The 15,057-nt window shown below is 39.7% G+C and overlaps 1 protein-coding gene across 2 annotated transcripts; it reads left to right on the top strand.

Moving 5' to 3' along the window:
* The first annotated feature begins 283 nt into the window (after nt 1–283).
* On the top strand, nt 284–4,779 carry LOC116732501 (uncharacterized). 2 transcript variants are annotated; one of them, XM_032582724.1, is made up of 6 exons: nt 284–595; nt 2,325–2,414; nt 2,524–2,612; nt 2,806–3,063; nt 3,247–3,401; nt 3,532–4,779. In XM_032582724.1, exons 2-6 carry the CDS (start codon nt 2,341–2,343, stop codon nt 3,925–3,927), a joined length of 972 nt encoding a protein of 323 aa, XP_032438615.1. In that variant the 5' UTR covers nt 284–595; nt 2,325–2,340; the 3' UTR covers nt 3,928–4,779. The 2 variants fall into 2 exon arrangements, with proteins under 2 accessions (XP_032438615.1, XP_032438614.1); XM_032582723.1 differs by having other exon boundaries at nt 2,325–2,612.
* Nucleotides 4,780–15,057: the final 10,278 nt, after the last annotated feature.

Here is a 15,057-nt window from a genome sequence, read left to right as displayed (position 1 = left end):
TCCAGTGTAACAACGAAGCAATGATTGAGCCTTCAGATTAATATCTGATCTATCCAGTATGTGGTTGGAGAAAAACCATCACAAATCAACTTCAAAGCAAGGGGCATGGGCAGATCTATAGGTATTTATTTTTACCCCTCCAGGGGGTCTTTTTGTGGGCTCTAGTGTCCCTTATATGACAGTGGGCTGACAGGAAACGGGGAAGGAGAGGGGGGAAGACATGCGGCAAATGTCGTTGGGTCCAGGAGTCGAACCCCCGACGGCCGCGTCGAGGACTCAAGGCCTCCAAATACGGGTCGCGCTATCCACTACGCCACCATGGTACGCCCAGGTATTTTTATATTGAAAGAAATCCTACTAGTTTTCGAGCAGCACCACCCCGCAAAGTCGGCTTTATTCAGTAGTCGACTCAAAGTTCCCTTATCTGAGGAAACAGGAGATGAGGATTTCCTGTACGCTGAACATCTGCTCTTCAGCTACAGCGCTGTTTCTCGGATGGTTTCCACTTCATTTTCTTCATCTCCGTACTGAATCTGAAAAACAAATATGGTTGTCTTAAAACTAATATTTCTGCTGAGTACGTGGAGCTTTACTGGTGAGTTGAAATTCCTATTTTTTATTTATTTTTTTTAATCCTTGCATGTTCAACATCAGAAGAAGGACTTTTTAAAAACATATTTCTCTAGGACGTTTACGGTGCCTTGCAAATATTTAAATTCCTTAAACTGTTGAACATTTGGTCTCTTCATAACTCCAATACTTCAATGTAATTCATCCAGATTTCATTTGATTTACCAGAATGAAGTAGTTAATCATTTCTGAGTGGATTAAACAATGGAATGGTTTTGGCACCTTTGAGAGAATTTATATATGTGAGCATGATTATTTGGCAATGTACTACTGAAAGCAAAAAACAACAAATTTACTAATTTTAGTTTATCATTTTTCTCAGGTAAAATAAGCAACTCAAATTTTGAGAATAAATATTTTTGACATTAGTTCCATAGCAGCTACTAGCCTTTTATTCGTGGAGTTTCCTGTCAGTTTCTTGGTCTGTTGATCACCTGTAGCAACCACAGTTGCCCATACATTATTCAGAGAAGTGGACTGTTTTCTTTTTACGTAAAGCTATTGTTTAAAAAAAAGAGTTCAGAAATTCTTAATATGGTTTACGTGAGGTAAAGAAGGACACCATGTTATTGTTGTCGCGCCTTTGAGGCCTTTACTGAAAAGCCGCCCAGTGGAGGACTGACTGCATGCGACAGAGAATTATACTGCATAAAAATAACAGACTTCTTAAACAGGCTTCCTTCCATTATAAATTCGTATTTAGTTTCGTCCAGCTTCCTATCAACTCCGACTGACCTCTATCATTGCAGAAAAGCAGCCAATGCTACATGTTGTAGCATTAATTCTTCGTTCAAGATGAGATGTAATAAATGTCTTGCATCCAAGTTGAGGGGCAGAAAAAGTGGTGGTCAGAAAACCGGAGACGAGTCCAGTTTCTGCCGAGCATCATTCTGACGTCACTGAAACTTGCAGGTTTCAGACAGAACTGGCTCGTTTGTTCTTAGCATCATTTAGCTGTGCGTTGCTTTTAAAACGGCTTTTACTGCATTTTGAAATTAGCTGAATATCATTTCGTTTGACTTGTGTTTAGCATATTCACAAAATTTCTTAGAATCCTCTTAAACATCTCACAGTACTCCAAAAAAAGGTTGAAACATTGTTTTAAAATAGGAAAACGCAGAGGAATTTGGAAATGTAAAGCTAACATTTCACTCATAATGTAACACATGCAAACTATGTCCTGTTTACGGACAAACATAAATACGTTAAAAGTCAAATAATGCAAAAAGTTGGGATTTTTTTTTATCAATGTCTTATTCAATAGTGTCAGATCTGTGTCCTTTTATCAGTTGCTTGGCAACAGACCAATCAACATTAAAGAAAAGGGTCAATCACAAGTACTTATGTGCTCAAGATGACCAAGAGAACACAGAGCACAGAAAACAATACTCATTAACAGAGACAGTGTTGCCTATCCTCCTAAAATCTCAATCAGAATATGAAAGGAATATGAATACTTTTGCAGGATACCACATATTTTGTATGTTAACAGGAAAGGTTTATTTTGAGCAGAATTAAAAATAATCCTTTCTATACCGCAAAAACCAAATGGAAATAAAGAAACCAAAATCAGTTTTGTGTCCACTCATGCTGGATGATAATTTTTCAACATATCTATTCACGCCGAACTGCATCTTTGAGAACATTGAAATATATTTATTTGTTTTTGACCTTTTTTTTTCTTCTCAATCCAGTTACAGCAACAGAGCTATGGATGAAGCATTATCAACCGAAGAACAGCTCTGTGTGTCTCCGTGTCCAAAAACCTCCTCCATACAGAGGCGGTATTTGGACATTTAATGGAAAATTTGTCGCTGATAAGGAGTTTACCCATAAAGACTATGCAGAGAGAATGGTTTTCACCTCTGAAAACCATTCTTTGTGTATAAATAGACTGACTGAAAACGACACGGGCATCTTTAAGGTCACTTACTTGTCCAACCTTATTCAACAATCAGAAAATCACCAAATTATTTTACAAGGTATGTTTAAGCTGCATTTTGCTTTAAGTGTGCAAGTTGTATTTTTTTATTTTTTTATTTCTTCGCCTTCTAAATCGCATACTTTTTTTTTTCTCCTTGTGCTTCTAGAACTGAGAAATTAATGTCAGTGTGTAAATTGCATCAGAGAAAGTAGCCAGCAGAGGGTGACATTTTTAATCTGCTTGTGTTTCAGGAATGATTCCCAGACCAGTGATGGCTGTGACACCAGAACGTCGTTCCAATCTTTCAGCAGAATCATGTGATTTCACAGTGAACTGCTCCATCCAGGATGATTGGCTGGGGTCCGTCTGTCATAAAAACGGTTGCAGGACGTCTCAGAGGTCCTTTAGCAACGTCAACATCAGCATCTTGATTGAAAACACAGTTGTTGTCTGCAGTGGAAACAACCACGTCAGCACAAATAACGTCTCTCAAAACATTCCAACTACGTGTAAGTTGCCTGAACTGTTCTGGAAGCAGAATAAACCTGCTTCATCATTGTAGTGCTTAGTAGAAGTAAATGTAATGTTTAATTTAATCTCCTTTTAATTATTATAAGAAACATGTTGTCTGCTTATTTTTTGCCTTAAATGAAGTCATTTCTAGCTAACGCTGCTTCTTTTCTTTCTTACAGGTTTCGTAAAGACGAATCTTGAACTTAAAGAGGAATTACACAATCGTCCTAATACACTTTATATTACCGTCATTGTCATTGCTGTTGTTGTTGTTGTTGTAATATTCCTCAGTTTTGTTATTGCCAGAAAATATTGGAAATCCAAACATAATCAGGTAATCCAAAAGAAAAATAATTCTAGCTAATTATGTATTATTGGTGAAACATTAGAGACATTAATCCTATTTATTAAACTCTCTCCTATTTTCTAAAGAACATATTCTTTGCTTCTACTACTTCCTCCAGGAGACAGCGTCTGTTGCCCAGTTAATACAAAGCGGACCACTAGAGACCCAGCAGCCTTCTGAGCCCAGAGCCTCAACGTCTTCCAGTGAAGCGGACCCTTCATATGAGAACGTGGAAGCCAATCAGCCCAGAGAGACCAGCGACCCGAGACATGAGGTCATCAGTGAGAGTCAGGAGGTAGACACCGTCTACAGCGTCCCCAGAAAGGCTGCGTCTTGTGTCAAAAGGGACAAGAAACAAGATGCGTTACAAGATGAGAACACGCAAAGGACTTCGACTTCAGGGTGCGTCAATGTAAATATGGACCTGAGCTCCACACAAACAGAGACCGTGTACAGTGTGCTGGAGATGCCCAAAAAATCTGAACACATAGCACCACCAAGAGGACAAGTGTGAGTCTAAGAAGCCGAGAGCAACTCAAAGAAAGATCAGCCAGGAAGTGAACTCCAAATGAATTACAATATGCTGTTGCTTATCTAAGATCAATGGCATTGGCAAAAGATTCAAGAGGAAAACAGGTTGAACAATGTAACAAACTTAATTTGTATTTTTTTTTTTTTTTTTTTTACAAATTAAACGTCAGCATTGAGAAAGACTGAACATCTTTTCAGGCAGATCTTTAACAGCAGGTTTTTATTTTAGCATCAGTGGTTAACTACAGTGGTGAGAAAATAAAGTTCTGACAGTCAGGACAAAATCAAGGGGGGAAGATGCGTCATACTTGGCCTGGTCTGAGGTTGGCAGGAATGTCTGTCAGAATGATTTTCTGGTCAGAGACAGATGAGGTTAAATTAGTAAATATGCTCATGGTATTAGTCTGTATGCTCATTATAGTGACCCGGGAAAGAAACTGTCTCTGTTGCAGTTTCTTTCCCTGCTTCCTGAGCTGAAGCAGGAAGTACAGGAAGTTCTTCTGAACAGTGTCTGTGTGTGAAGATCATCTCCGGCCCCAAGTTAGGGAGGCTCCTCAGGAGCGTAATGGTCCACGGGAGCCACAGCGTCTACAAATGACGTCAAGGTTCAATGTTCCTCTAGCGTCTGGTTAAATACAATTTTGTAAAAAACTTCCACAGTATTTTCAGTCAGTAATAAATTATTACCAAGCTACGTAAATTCTCACACAAAGTAATATGAAAATGTTGCAAATATATGAGAACAAGATGGCGCCAGCGCTTCTGGCTGCTCCCGTCGTGTGTGTTAATCTGTGTATATTTGCTGTAACCGATTAATGATCCGTGCTTGACGAACCCATAGATCATCAGTTGGGCTTTCCACAATGGCTGGATGTGGTTCTGTCGCTGTTCTCCGCGTTCTTCTGCTACTTTTTCTACTCTTGGTTGCGGAGAACCTCGCGGAGCGGAGTAGCGGCATTGTTTGCTCGCGTGAACGGCTGATTGCGCTGTGTGGGCCTCTGCTGCTGCCCGGAGACGGGCCTGTGGTCCCGGAGGAGTTATGGAGGAGACGACGGGGCTGCGGGTCTGGAGTTAACGGAGGGAGAAGAGGAGACGGCGCAGGCCAGCGGCACCGGCGATTATTGTGGGGAACTTGAGGTCTTTGGGAAATAGGACAGACGAACTCACGGCGCTGGTTAGAACCCAGAAGGAGTACTGGGAGTGCAGTACCTTCTGCTTCACGGAAACCTGGCTGCACTCGCTTATTCTGGACTGCAGCTTGGAGGTCCCTGGATTTCCCTTCCAAGAGTCGGAACAAGAGGGGCGGCGGGATTGCACTTTATGTGAGTGAACTTCTGGCTGTGGGAATGCGGCCGTGTTATTTACCGAGGGAGTTCACGTCCGCCATTTTGATTGCTGTTTACATTCCCCCATCAGCTGATGCAGCGGTGGCCTGTGACGTCATCAGCTCTGCCACAGCCAAACTCCAGACTCAACACCCGGACGTTGTTGTTGTGTCTTGTCTCTTGTCTTGTCTTGTCTTTATGCTGTAACTGCGAAGTAATTTCCCTGCTGGGATGAATAAAGTACTTCTATTCTATTCTATTCTATTCTATTCTATATTACTTATCAACATCGCATATGCAAACCACAGCTCTCCAAATATCTAGGTAACGTCAGTAAAGATAAAGCTGGTGTGCAAAAAAGGGTTGTAGTCTTAGATAACCCGAATGTGACAAAACAGAACACTGCAAAAATAGTAAAAATAATAATAATAACTAAATTATAACTTGGCAAAGAACTACACCAAGAGGTACTCCAAAACTGGAGCAGAAAATGCAACAGAGTGTTTAACCTCATAAATGTGTTTCTAGAAGAGTGGTAAAGAAATTCTATGATCAACACACACTTAAACCTGGTTGATAGTGTTCTGAAGTGTTGATTATTTGTGTGCTTATTCTGAATAAAGTTTACATTTATGTGGGAAATTAACAAAAAATTTGATAATTTATTTTTTTGCATAAAGCCATCTTGTGAGAAGTTGTGTGACTGATTTTCGTCACAAATATCAGAAAAGTTAAACTAAGCTGTTGCAAAAATAAGTCAATGCAGCTCATTAAAGCTTACGCTCTGCTGTCTTAAAGTTATTTGAGCATGCGCATGATGGCAGCATGAAGAGAAACAAACAGAACAGAATGCAATAGGAGTCTGCAGCGTTTGATCAACTAAGACACACTGGTATCTGGTACATGACTTTAAATCTGCTCTTACAAATGTATAGGAGAGACTTTGGCTTGTTTTCAGCAAAACATTTTCACAGTCAACTTTTCAGTTTGTTTTTTTTTTCTTCTTATTTGACTGTTCATTTGTGTAAAAGGAGATGCAGCGAGCCGGAAGTACTCTACACATTTACTACTGTGTTTGGCGGTTCATCAGACTTAGCTGGCAGGAACACGTTGAAGAATAATTACCAGAAATGCCAAAAAAAAAAAAAAAAAGTCTCCAAAACGATAAACATTGTGATTTACTGTTGCAAATATCAGTACAAAACTGTCCAAGCCAACTGTGACCCTGCACCCCGACTGGCCTGTTTATAGAGGAGAGACGGTCACTCTGAGATGTGAGATCCAGGGAGGAGAAGAAACTCAGTGGATGCATAAATGGAGACCAGCCAATAAAAAACTCTCCAACATCCAGTGAATACGGGATCAACAGAGTCTCTGAGTCTGACAGTGGAGAGTACAGCTGTATTTCTAAAAGATCTTCAGCTCACAGGATGGAGTGACGCCTTCACACTGACTGTGAGATGCAAGTGTGGCTTAGAGGATTCATTAAGAGTGCAGTGTTGGGAACAGGGATTTTTCAAAACTGGTCTTCTTTGTGGGGTTTGTGTTTGTTTTTGTTTTCAGTTCGCCTGCTGCTTCATCCTTCGTCCACCAGATGGTGTCAGAGGCTTCACCCCTGGAGGGGCGTGCCCGCTGGTCGGCGCACCTGTGTTTCATCATCCCGAAAAACAGAGTGGATTGTAGAAATGCCAGCATTTGTGCAAAGACATTGATCTTGTTGGAAGCAGTGATGGTTATAAAGTTTAAAAGCTTCTGAGAGTTTGGATCTACAGTAACTCTCCTTTGTGCATTAAAGGTGCAGCAGTTTGTCACTGAAGGAGCTCTACAGCTCAGCTGCAGTTATTTCAGGCTTTTAACTTCATGCTCTGGTTTTTTTTCCTGTTGATACACAGAATGGTGCTGCTAACACCTTTTCTTTTTTTTATACACCGACAGCAGACTGGGGCTGGATGGCTGAACAAGTTTTAGTAAAGTTGCCCCACAGCGTGGAAGACCTGGACTCAAATCTGGGATTTTTATACATGGAGTTTCTTCCCATGAATCATGGATTCTCTCCAGGTAATCTGGTTTCCTCTGATAGTTCTAATATGAGTTGTTTTCTTTTTTATGTGGATCTCAGAAATTTTGAGATGTGTTTAGGGTGAACGTCACCCCTCTCCTCTAGAGATAGACACCAGCGCCCCTTGTGGGACCAGCGGTGAAGGGAAAGTTGAACTCTCTAACTCGGCCCAGTTAATCTTATTCATTTCTATTATTTCTCAAAAAAACTTGATAAATCATCATTTTATTTTACTCGACTCTCTCACTGGTCTTCAAAGTAAGTGCGAAGTCTGAAGTGAAGAAACGCTGGATCACTTTTGCTTCACAGTAAACGTCCTGAGTGTCTGGGTCATGAGTCCATGTGGAGTTTCATCCTCTGAACTCAGAAGAGACATTTGGTCAGCATCGTATCATCAGACACACATGGCTTTTAATAAGCGCAGAGCTGGAAGAAAATGTGAAATTCCAGATACTATGGGTAATTGGGCAATTTATTAAAAAGATGTATTCTGACTTTTTACTACACCTCACATTCAAACAAATTACTTCCTTGTTTGTCGACTTGAACTTGTCTGTGTATTCTCAACATTGATGTCTGCCTCCGATGGTCAGATCCATACTGTGACTTTTGGTGATTACAAAATTGAGGAAATGAAACACTTGAAGCTAAATGTGCTCAATCATTTAGTTTAGTTTTAGTTCTGTTTTCTGGCAATACATTCATCTGGCAGCAATTACAATAATTTATTCTAAGGCTGTATAAAGACGTTGCTTTAGAAATATCTTATGCTTGGTTCATTTCATTTTTAACTTCTTTCAAGCCGTGTTGAGTTGAGCAAAAAGACTCTGGCAACGTTTCACACTTTATTTTTATACCCGTTATTTACTTCTTCACAGCAGAGCTGCTATGTGGATGTGATAAAGACGACAGTTCTTAGAAAAATGCTTCTACATGCATAATAAGGAACATGTATGTTTGCACATGAACAAGTTTCCACAATTCAAAAGAGAAATATTTTGCTCCACAAGCCTTGAACGAATACTATATTCGTTCTGCCTGACATTTGTTTATTCTTCTGCAATTTTCTGAGCCAGAGTGTTAAAAACAAAGACGTTAATTAGAAATTGTTACAACTGGATATTGATCCTAATCACAGGATCAATATGAAGCCCTCGATCCAGTAGGAGCAATTTCAGTTTTGTCCTTGCTGTGGAAAACGCTCCAGAAAACAACTGGAATGTTTTTAACAGTTTTTTCGCCCTCTGTGACCTTTTACCCCAAAGGCTTCATTTAACAAAAGCAACAGATTACAAGTTTTTTGGTGGTTCTGCAAGGACTTCTTCAAAATATTCCCACTTGTGGTTTGTTGTTAGACTCTCTGTTGCCTGGTGATTCTCACCACTGACCTCATGTTGGTCATAGTGGGTCAGCTCCAGTCCTCAAGAGCCGGAGTCCTGCCAGGTTTAGATAACTCTCTGGTCCAAATGATCTAGCTAACTCTTTAGCATGTCAAAGCCATGCACAGGCCTGCTGATGAGGCTTTATTTGATCCAGGTGTTTTTTACCCAGGGAGAGAACTAAATCATGCCGGATACCGGACCCTGAGGACCGACTTTGGACACCCCTGTTGTGCCATTTACAGGTCTGGTGGAGATTTTATTTTATTTTTTTCAGTGTTTACTTGTGGGTGTTTTGAAAAAAAGTTTCCATGTGGGCGGGACTTTAGTCACTGTTTTCAGTTGTAGAGAATAAGACCTGGAAGCATCTGCAGTTAATAACTATGACAACAGAACAAACCTTTAAAACCTCATTAGACTTAACCTCTTAGTGGGGGAGTCAAATGGTGCAAAGAGTTTGTTAAAGGACATTTGTATTAAAATAATGTCTGTGCAGGTGGTCCGTCCCTTAAAAATGAAGAGCAAAAATATATTCGGTTGCTGCAGTGGACAGGAAATTTGAATCTAACACTTCACTGTGTTGACTGTGTGAGTCAAAGCTGCTCCTGCATACTTTATGAACGCTGAGTAAAAGGGAAGGAAACAGGTACATTAGAGAATGACAGTTTTTAGTGCCTTAAATGCAACTTCTTCTTTTGTTTTTAGTACTTTAGCGAGAGCAAAGTGCAGCTGCTCCAATTAGCTGTGCAGCAGGTCTGGAAGTGAACATGGGGGAAACTTTACTCTGCAGACTGGGCTTCTTTTGTAAGTAAATGACTGGATTTCACTTCACTGTTTTGATACAATTATTGTACAGGGTGGGGAAAGCAACTCGTTGCTATTTTAGACGATCTTTCTTATAATTGTGAAGTTGGTCGAGAACAAACTGTGAAACATTTCAAAATCGTAAGAAGACTTGAAAATGATCAATTCTTGTTCATTGCAGTGTTGTGGTCCCTCTGCTGTGGATATCCTGAAGGTAAGAAACATGTTCTTTATGTTATCATGAATCATGGTAACAATACATATGTCAGGAAAAACATAAATCTGACTTTTGTTTTCAGTCCTGTGCAAGTTTACACAGAACATGAACCAGTTCTAAATTTGGTGAGCAGAAGTTAAGATTGTATTTATCTTTTTCCATGATAGATAAATAGATTCTATAATGGAGATAGAATATATTTATTCTACATATAGAATAAATACATTCACATGTTCATCTATGATGTCATGACCAGAACATTTTACAAACTGGCATTTGGCAACTTATTTACTCTTGTGTATTTCTCTCCGGGTTTCGTATTAATTTGGACAAGTTTCAATCAGAGAGCCTTTATTCACATATTTTACTGCTTTAGCTGCAGGGTGAGAGGTAGGACATCAAATTAAGCTCAGTGATTTAATTGCTGTCACCATCTTAATCATTGTAGTTCATAAAGTCCTCAATGATATCTTTGCTGATTTTTAGCCATACTTCCATGTATGTTTTAAGAAAACAGTCACAAACTTAATTTCTCCACTTTCTTCAGGTTTATCTGACTCACACTGATACAGAGTTGAAACTGGTTGATAAAGTCTGAAGAATCTGCAAAGGCTGAAGTGTCAAGTCTGCACTGTTCAGTTGAGAGCAGAAGTTAACAAACACTGAATAAAAAGACACATAGACATTTTTTCCTCATTGTCTCAAGTTAAATCAGATCAAACTTCTCTTGTTTTAGGTTAGCTAGAATTAAGTTGCTTCTATTTGGGGTTGCACAATGGTGCAATTGGTAGCACTGTTGCCTTGCATCAAGAAGGTCCTGGTCGATTCCCGGCCCGTGGTCTTTCTGCATGGAGATTGCATGTTCTCCCTGTGCAAGCATGGGTTCTCTCCGGGTACTCCTGCTTCCTCACACAGTCTAAAAACATGACTGTCAGGTTAATTGGTCTCTCTAAATTCTCCCTAAGTGTGAGTATGCATGTTTGTTTGCCCTGCGACAGACTGGCAACCTGTCCAGGGTGAACCCTGCCTCTCGCCTGAAAGTTAGCTGGAGAACGGCACCAGCACCTCCCGACCCACTACAGACAAGGGTGTAAGAAAATGGATGGATGGATCAATCCATCCATCCATGTATGGCTTCTATTGGTTAATGCCAGAAAATGTGTGTTAGGGTTAGGGCTTGGTTCATCAGGACCAGCATGACTTTATTCCTAATGGCCTCAAAATAGTCTTGCTGCTGATGACCCCGTTGCCTGCTCATCACTGTTTCAAGCTTGGTCCACTTGACTGTCTGCAAAATAACTTTTAAGAAGTGTAGAAATACCTCTGGCAGCAAAACCATCCAGACTGAAACCCCTAAGGCAGCAAAACCTGGCAATGCCCTCATCCAAATAGTGTTATTAACCATCATCAAATTGAAAATTTGTTGAATTTTAGCATTGTAATAATAAAAACATTTTCTTGTTTGTTTTGTTCAATTTTATTTTTATTATCACACTTTTAAGTAACTAATGTTTGTATGAACAGTTTCCATTAAACCTGCTGTGATCCAACATCCCAAATGGACTAAGATATACAAAGATGAGCAAGTTACTCTGACATGTGAGATCCAGGGAGGCGTAGGAGCTGAGTGGACGTACAAATGGAGACCAACCAATACAAACTCTCCAATGACAAATGAATTGAGGATTATTCCAGCTATCAGTGGAAATTACAGCTGCAGAGCTGAAAGAGACGATAATACAACAGAATGGAGCAAAGCCCTCAGACTGACAGTGTCAAATGAGTTAGAATACAAATCTACACAACTTAAACAAGAAAACTGAACCAGAACCAGGTCATGTTCTGATGGTTTTTGCTTAAATCCAACAGCAGATGAACCCAGAGTCAAACTGACAGCAGACAGAACAATCATACCAGCAGGGGGCAGCATAACACTGAGCTGCTCTGTGGACGAATCTGATGACTGGAAGTTTGACTGGTTCAGAAATGAGCAACAATATTCTGTAGATCAGTTCAGAGGAAACAGTGAACCATGCAGCTTAATTCTTATAGATCCACAATCTAAGAGAATTAAGCATTTTCCCTTTTTTGCTCAATATAAATTTCTGTCTTCTGATTGAATATTATTCATTTTAGTGTCTGGGCCGACTGTGAACCAGCATCCCAGCTGGCCTGTTGTATTCAGAGGAGAGACGGTCACTCTGAGATGTGAGATACAGGATGATGAAGGAACTCAGTGGACGTATGAATGGAGTCCAAGCAACAGAAACTCTCCAACATCCAATGAATACAAGATCAGCAGAGTCTCTGAGTCTGACAGTGGGAGCTACAGGTGTAAGGCTAGTAAAGGCTATCAGAGATCAGGCTGGAGCTCTGCCTTTACACTGACAGTGAACTGTAAGTCTGACAGAAACATCCTCATTCACACAATCCTAGAACACCAGACAACATTTTTGGATGCAAAACTTCTCACATCTGCTTTAGTTCTCATGTTAAATGATAAATCAGAAATAATTTGTAACAGTTTTAGGCTATTTTATCTTAGCCTGGCCATTGACTTCAGTTAATCTCAGTTCTAATCTCTCTTCAGTGCTCTGTCTGGGCTTTCTCCCATTGACTTGGATTTTCTCCAGTAGAATTTCTACCGGGCCAATCATCGAGCAGAAGAAGTTCTGAACGATGATGTCGATTTTCTGCGTTGTTTTAGAAATGTACTCTGTCTGTAGTTTTAGCAACGGAAGCAGAGGAAGTGAAGGAAGCCGTTCAGTCGGTTCTAGTCACGCTTCCAAATACTGGTTCTTGAAAGAATAGTTCTTAACATTTTTTTTTAATCATTTAAATTGATTGGGAACAAATTCTATATTTCAACAATAACTTGGCCAGGAAGCGTTAAACATCAAACAGCATAAGTGACTCAGAAGTTAAAGTTTGATTGATCTGAACAGATTGTTTCCTCAAACAAGCCACTTTCTAAAGGTTGTCTTGTTTCTGTTTGTTTCAACCAGCAAATGGACCCAAAGCCTCAATAAAAGCAAGTGCTAACATCATACCAGCAGGGGGCAGTGTAACACTGACCTGCTTTATAAACATCGGTGTTGGCTGGAAGTTTGACTGGTTCAGACTGGAGTCCAAGTCTTCTACAGCTCAGCCCATCAGAACCAATGAATCGGATGGAGTCCTCTCCATCTCAGAGGGAGGAGAGTACAGCTGCAGAGGAGGAAGAGGAGATCCAGTTTTCTATACTGAAACCAGCAGAGAGGTCACTATTCAGAAAACAGGTAAACTTGTCTTTATTGTGAAATGAAACATCTTTAATGTTCCTTTGTTCATCAGTGGTGTTAAAAACATTATGACTCCAGTGTGATGATCATCATCTGTAACTCCATCTAATGACGCCTGAAAGCAGAAAATTTGCTCCTGTTCATGTTGTCAGATATTTAAGCCAGACTATGAATTTCTATGTTGATATTGTTAAAAAAGAGGATAATTTAATGCTAACTTTGGACAAAACGTTTGGCTCTTTCCTCTTTAATTTTCCCGGGATCCTCGACGAGTGGCGGCGTGCTCTAAAGTGAAAGCAACAACAAAGCGCGTTGACGTCACAGATCACAGAGTTTAATCTCATACAAAGCAATCAACAACAAAGCTGCAGAGGAACAGAGATATGCATTTTTCTCATAAAAATAAAGACAGACAAGGGGAAGACAGACAAACACAAAACAAAAGACAAAACAAAAAGCAAAGACGTCTTTGGAGAGAGCCGCTGCAAAAAAGCAAAATAGTGGCAACTTTCTGAAAATTTAGTGGTGACACTAAATTTTATACTGAGTGGGTGTTTTTCTATTTAATTTATGCATTCTAGGCGTTCCTCTTGTTGACCAACTGGAAACTCCCTTAAGCACTCAGAGAAACTTGGAAACTCCCCCTGATCTACGCAAAGATCAAAGGACCATCTGTCTTCTACCGAGACAAAAGAGCGGATCGCTGGCCCTGAACCCCCGTGGCTCCCACGGTCATTCTGAGTACAGAACGATCCTGAGATAAGACCTCACAGATACCTGTGAAATCTAAAGTCTCTGTCTCCCAAGGAAAATGCTAATTTTATGGCTTCGCCTGTGGCCCGGCCTCACAGTGGGGAGGCTCCATTGAGTGATCTGCATTTTGGCCCCTGCTTGTCTGAATGCCTGCTCATCTGGCTCAATAGAAAACTGTTCCATTGGGGGTGCTGAATATACCTTTAACACATGTCGCAAGATTAACTGTATTAAGCACTAAAAATAATTATTTTTCCTTAACAATATTAATGTAGGAGGATTTACTGCAGCAACGTTTGTCTGTTTGATGGAGAAACTGTCACAAATGTGATTATGTAATGAATACAGTCCAACATTCTGGCTGTATGCCAGTAATTTATAGGAAGTGCATGTTATATGTCTAATACTGCTATGTTTTGCTTTATCGTTCTCTACCAGTGATCATTTTATTTTGTCACTTATCATGAGAGATATTAGACACCTACTGTTGAAGACAGATGTTCACATTCACTGGATCAAAAGTCATTAAAATTGTTTTCTCAGTGAATTAAGTTAAATCAACATTTTCTTATTTTAGGTCAATTAGAACGACCAAAATTATTTCTATTTGCTAAATAATAATAATAAAAAAACGTAGTGAGCACATTTGAGATTTTTTTTGTAGTTATCTTTGAATTAAGAAATGTATATACCTTTTTCAGTATCGTGGATAATTGTCTTTTAAACTGTTTGTCTTTGGTCAAAGCTTTTGTGTTTCCCTCCACAAACTTCTGATAGTTTAAATGACACATTTGAGTTAATTGAAGACACACCTGTGGGTGTGTTTTAGGGCCACACCTGAAACTCACTGCTTTCATGTTTGACATGATTGGAGCGTCAAAAGCTACAAAAAAAAATAATAATAAAAAATCCTCCAAAAAATATTTTCGCTAAGTTTTCTGGCATTTAGCAAATAGAAATAATTTTGTTAATTGTAACTAAATTAAAAACCAGAGAAGTTTGGTCTGATTTGATTTCAGACGTTGGTAAATAATGTGTATGTGTCTCTTTATTTGGTGAATGGAAATATCTGCTCTCTGTTTCTTATGTGATCAGTTCCCATTACACCAACTGTGATCCAACATCCCAATTGGGCAAAGATCTACAGAGGAGAGAGAGTCACTCTGAGATGTGAGATCCAGGATGATGGAGGAACTCAGTGGACGTATGAATGGAGACCAACCAATAGAAACTCTCCAACATCCAGTGAATTCATGATCACTGCTTATTACAGTGGATATTATAAATGCAGAGGA

The sequence above is a fragment of the Xiphophorus hellerii genome, chromosome 14 (genome assembly GCF_003331165.1).
Source record: "Xiphophorus hellerii strain 12219 chromosome 14, Xiphophorus_hellerii-4.1, whole genome shotgun sequence".
In the NCBI taxonomy this organism is placed as follows: domain Eukaryota; kingdom Metazoa; phylum Chordata; class Actinopteri; order Cyprinodontiformes; family Poeciliidae; genus Xiphophorus; species Xiphophorus hellerii.
The sequence above is the reverse complement of the archived record's forward strand: the minus strand, read 5'-3'. Positions and strand labels throughout refer to the sequence as shown.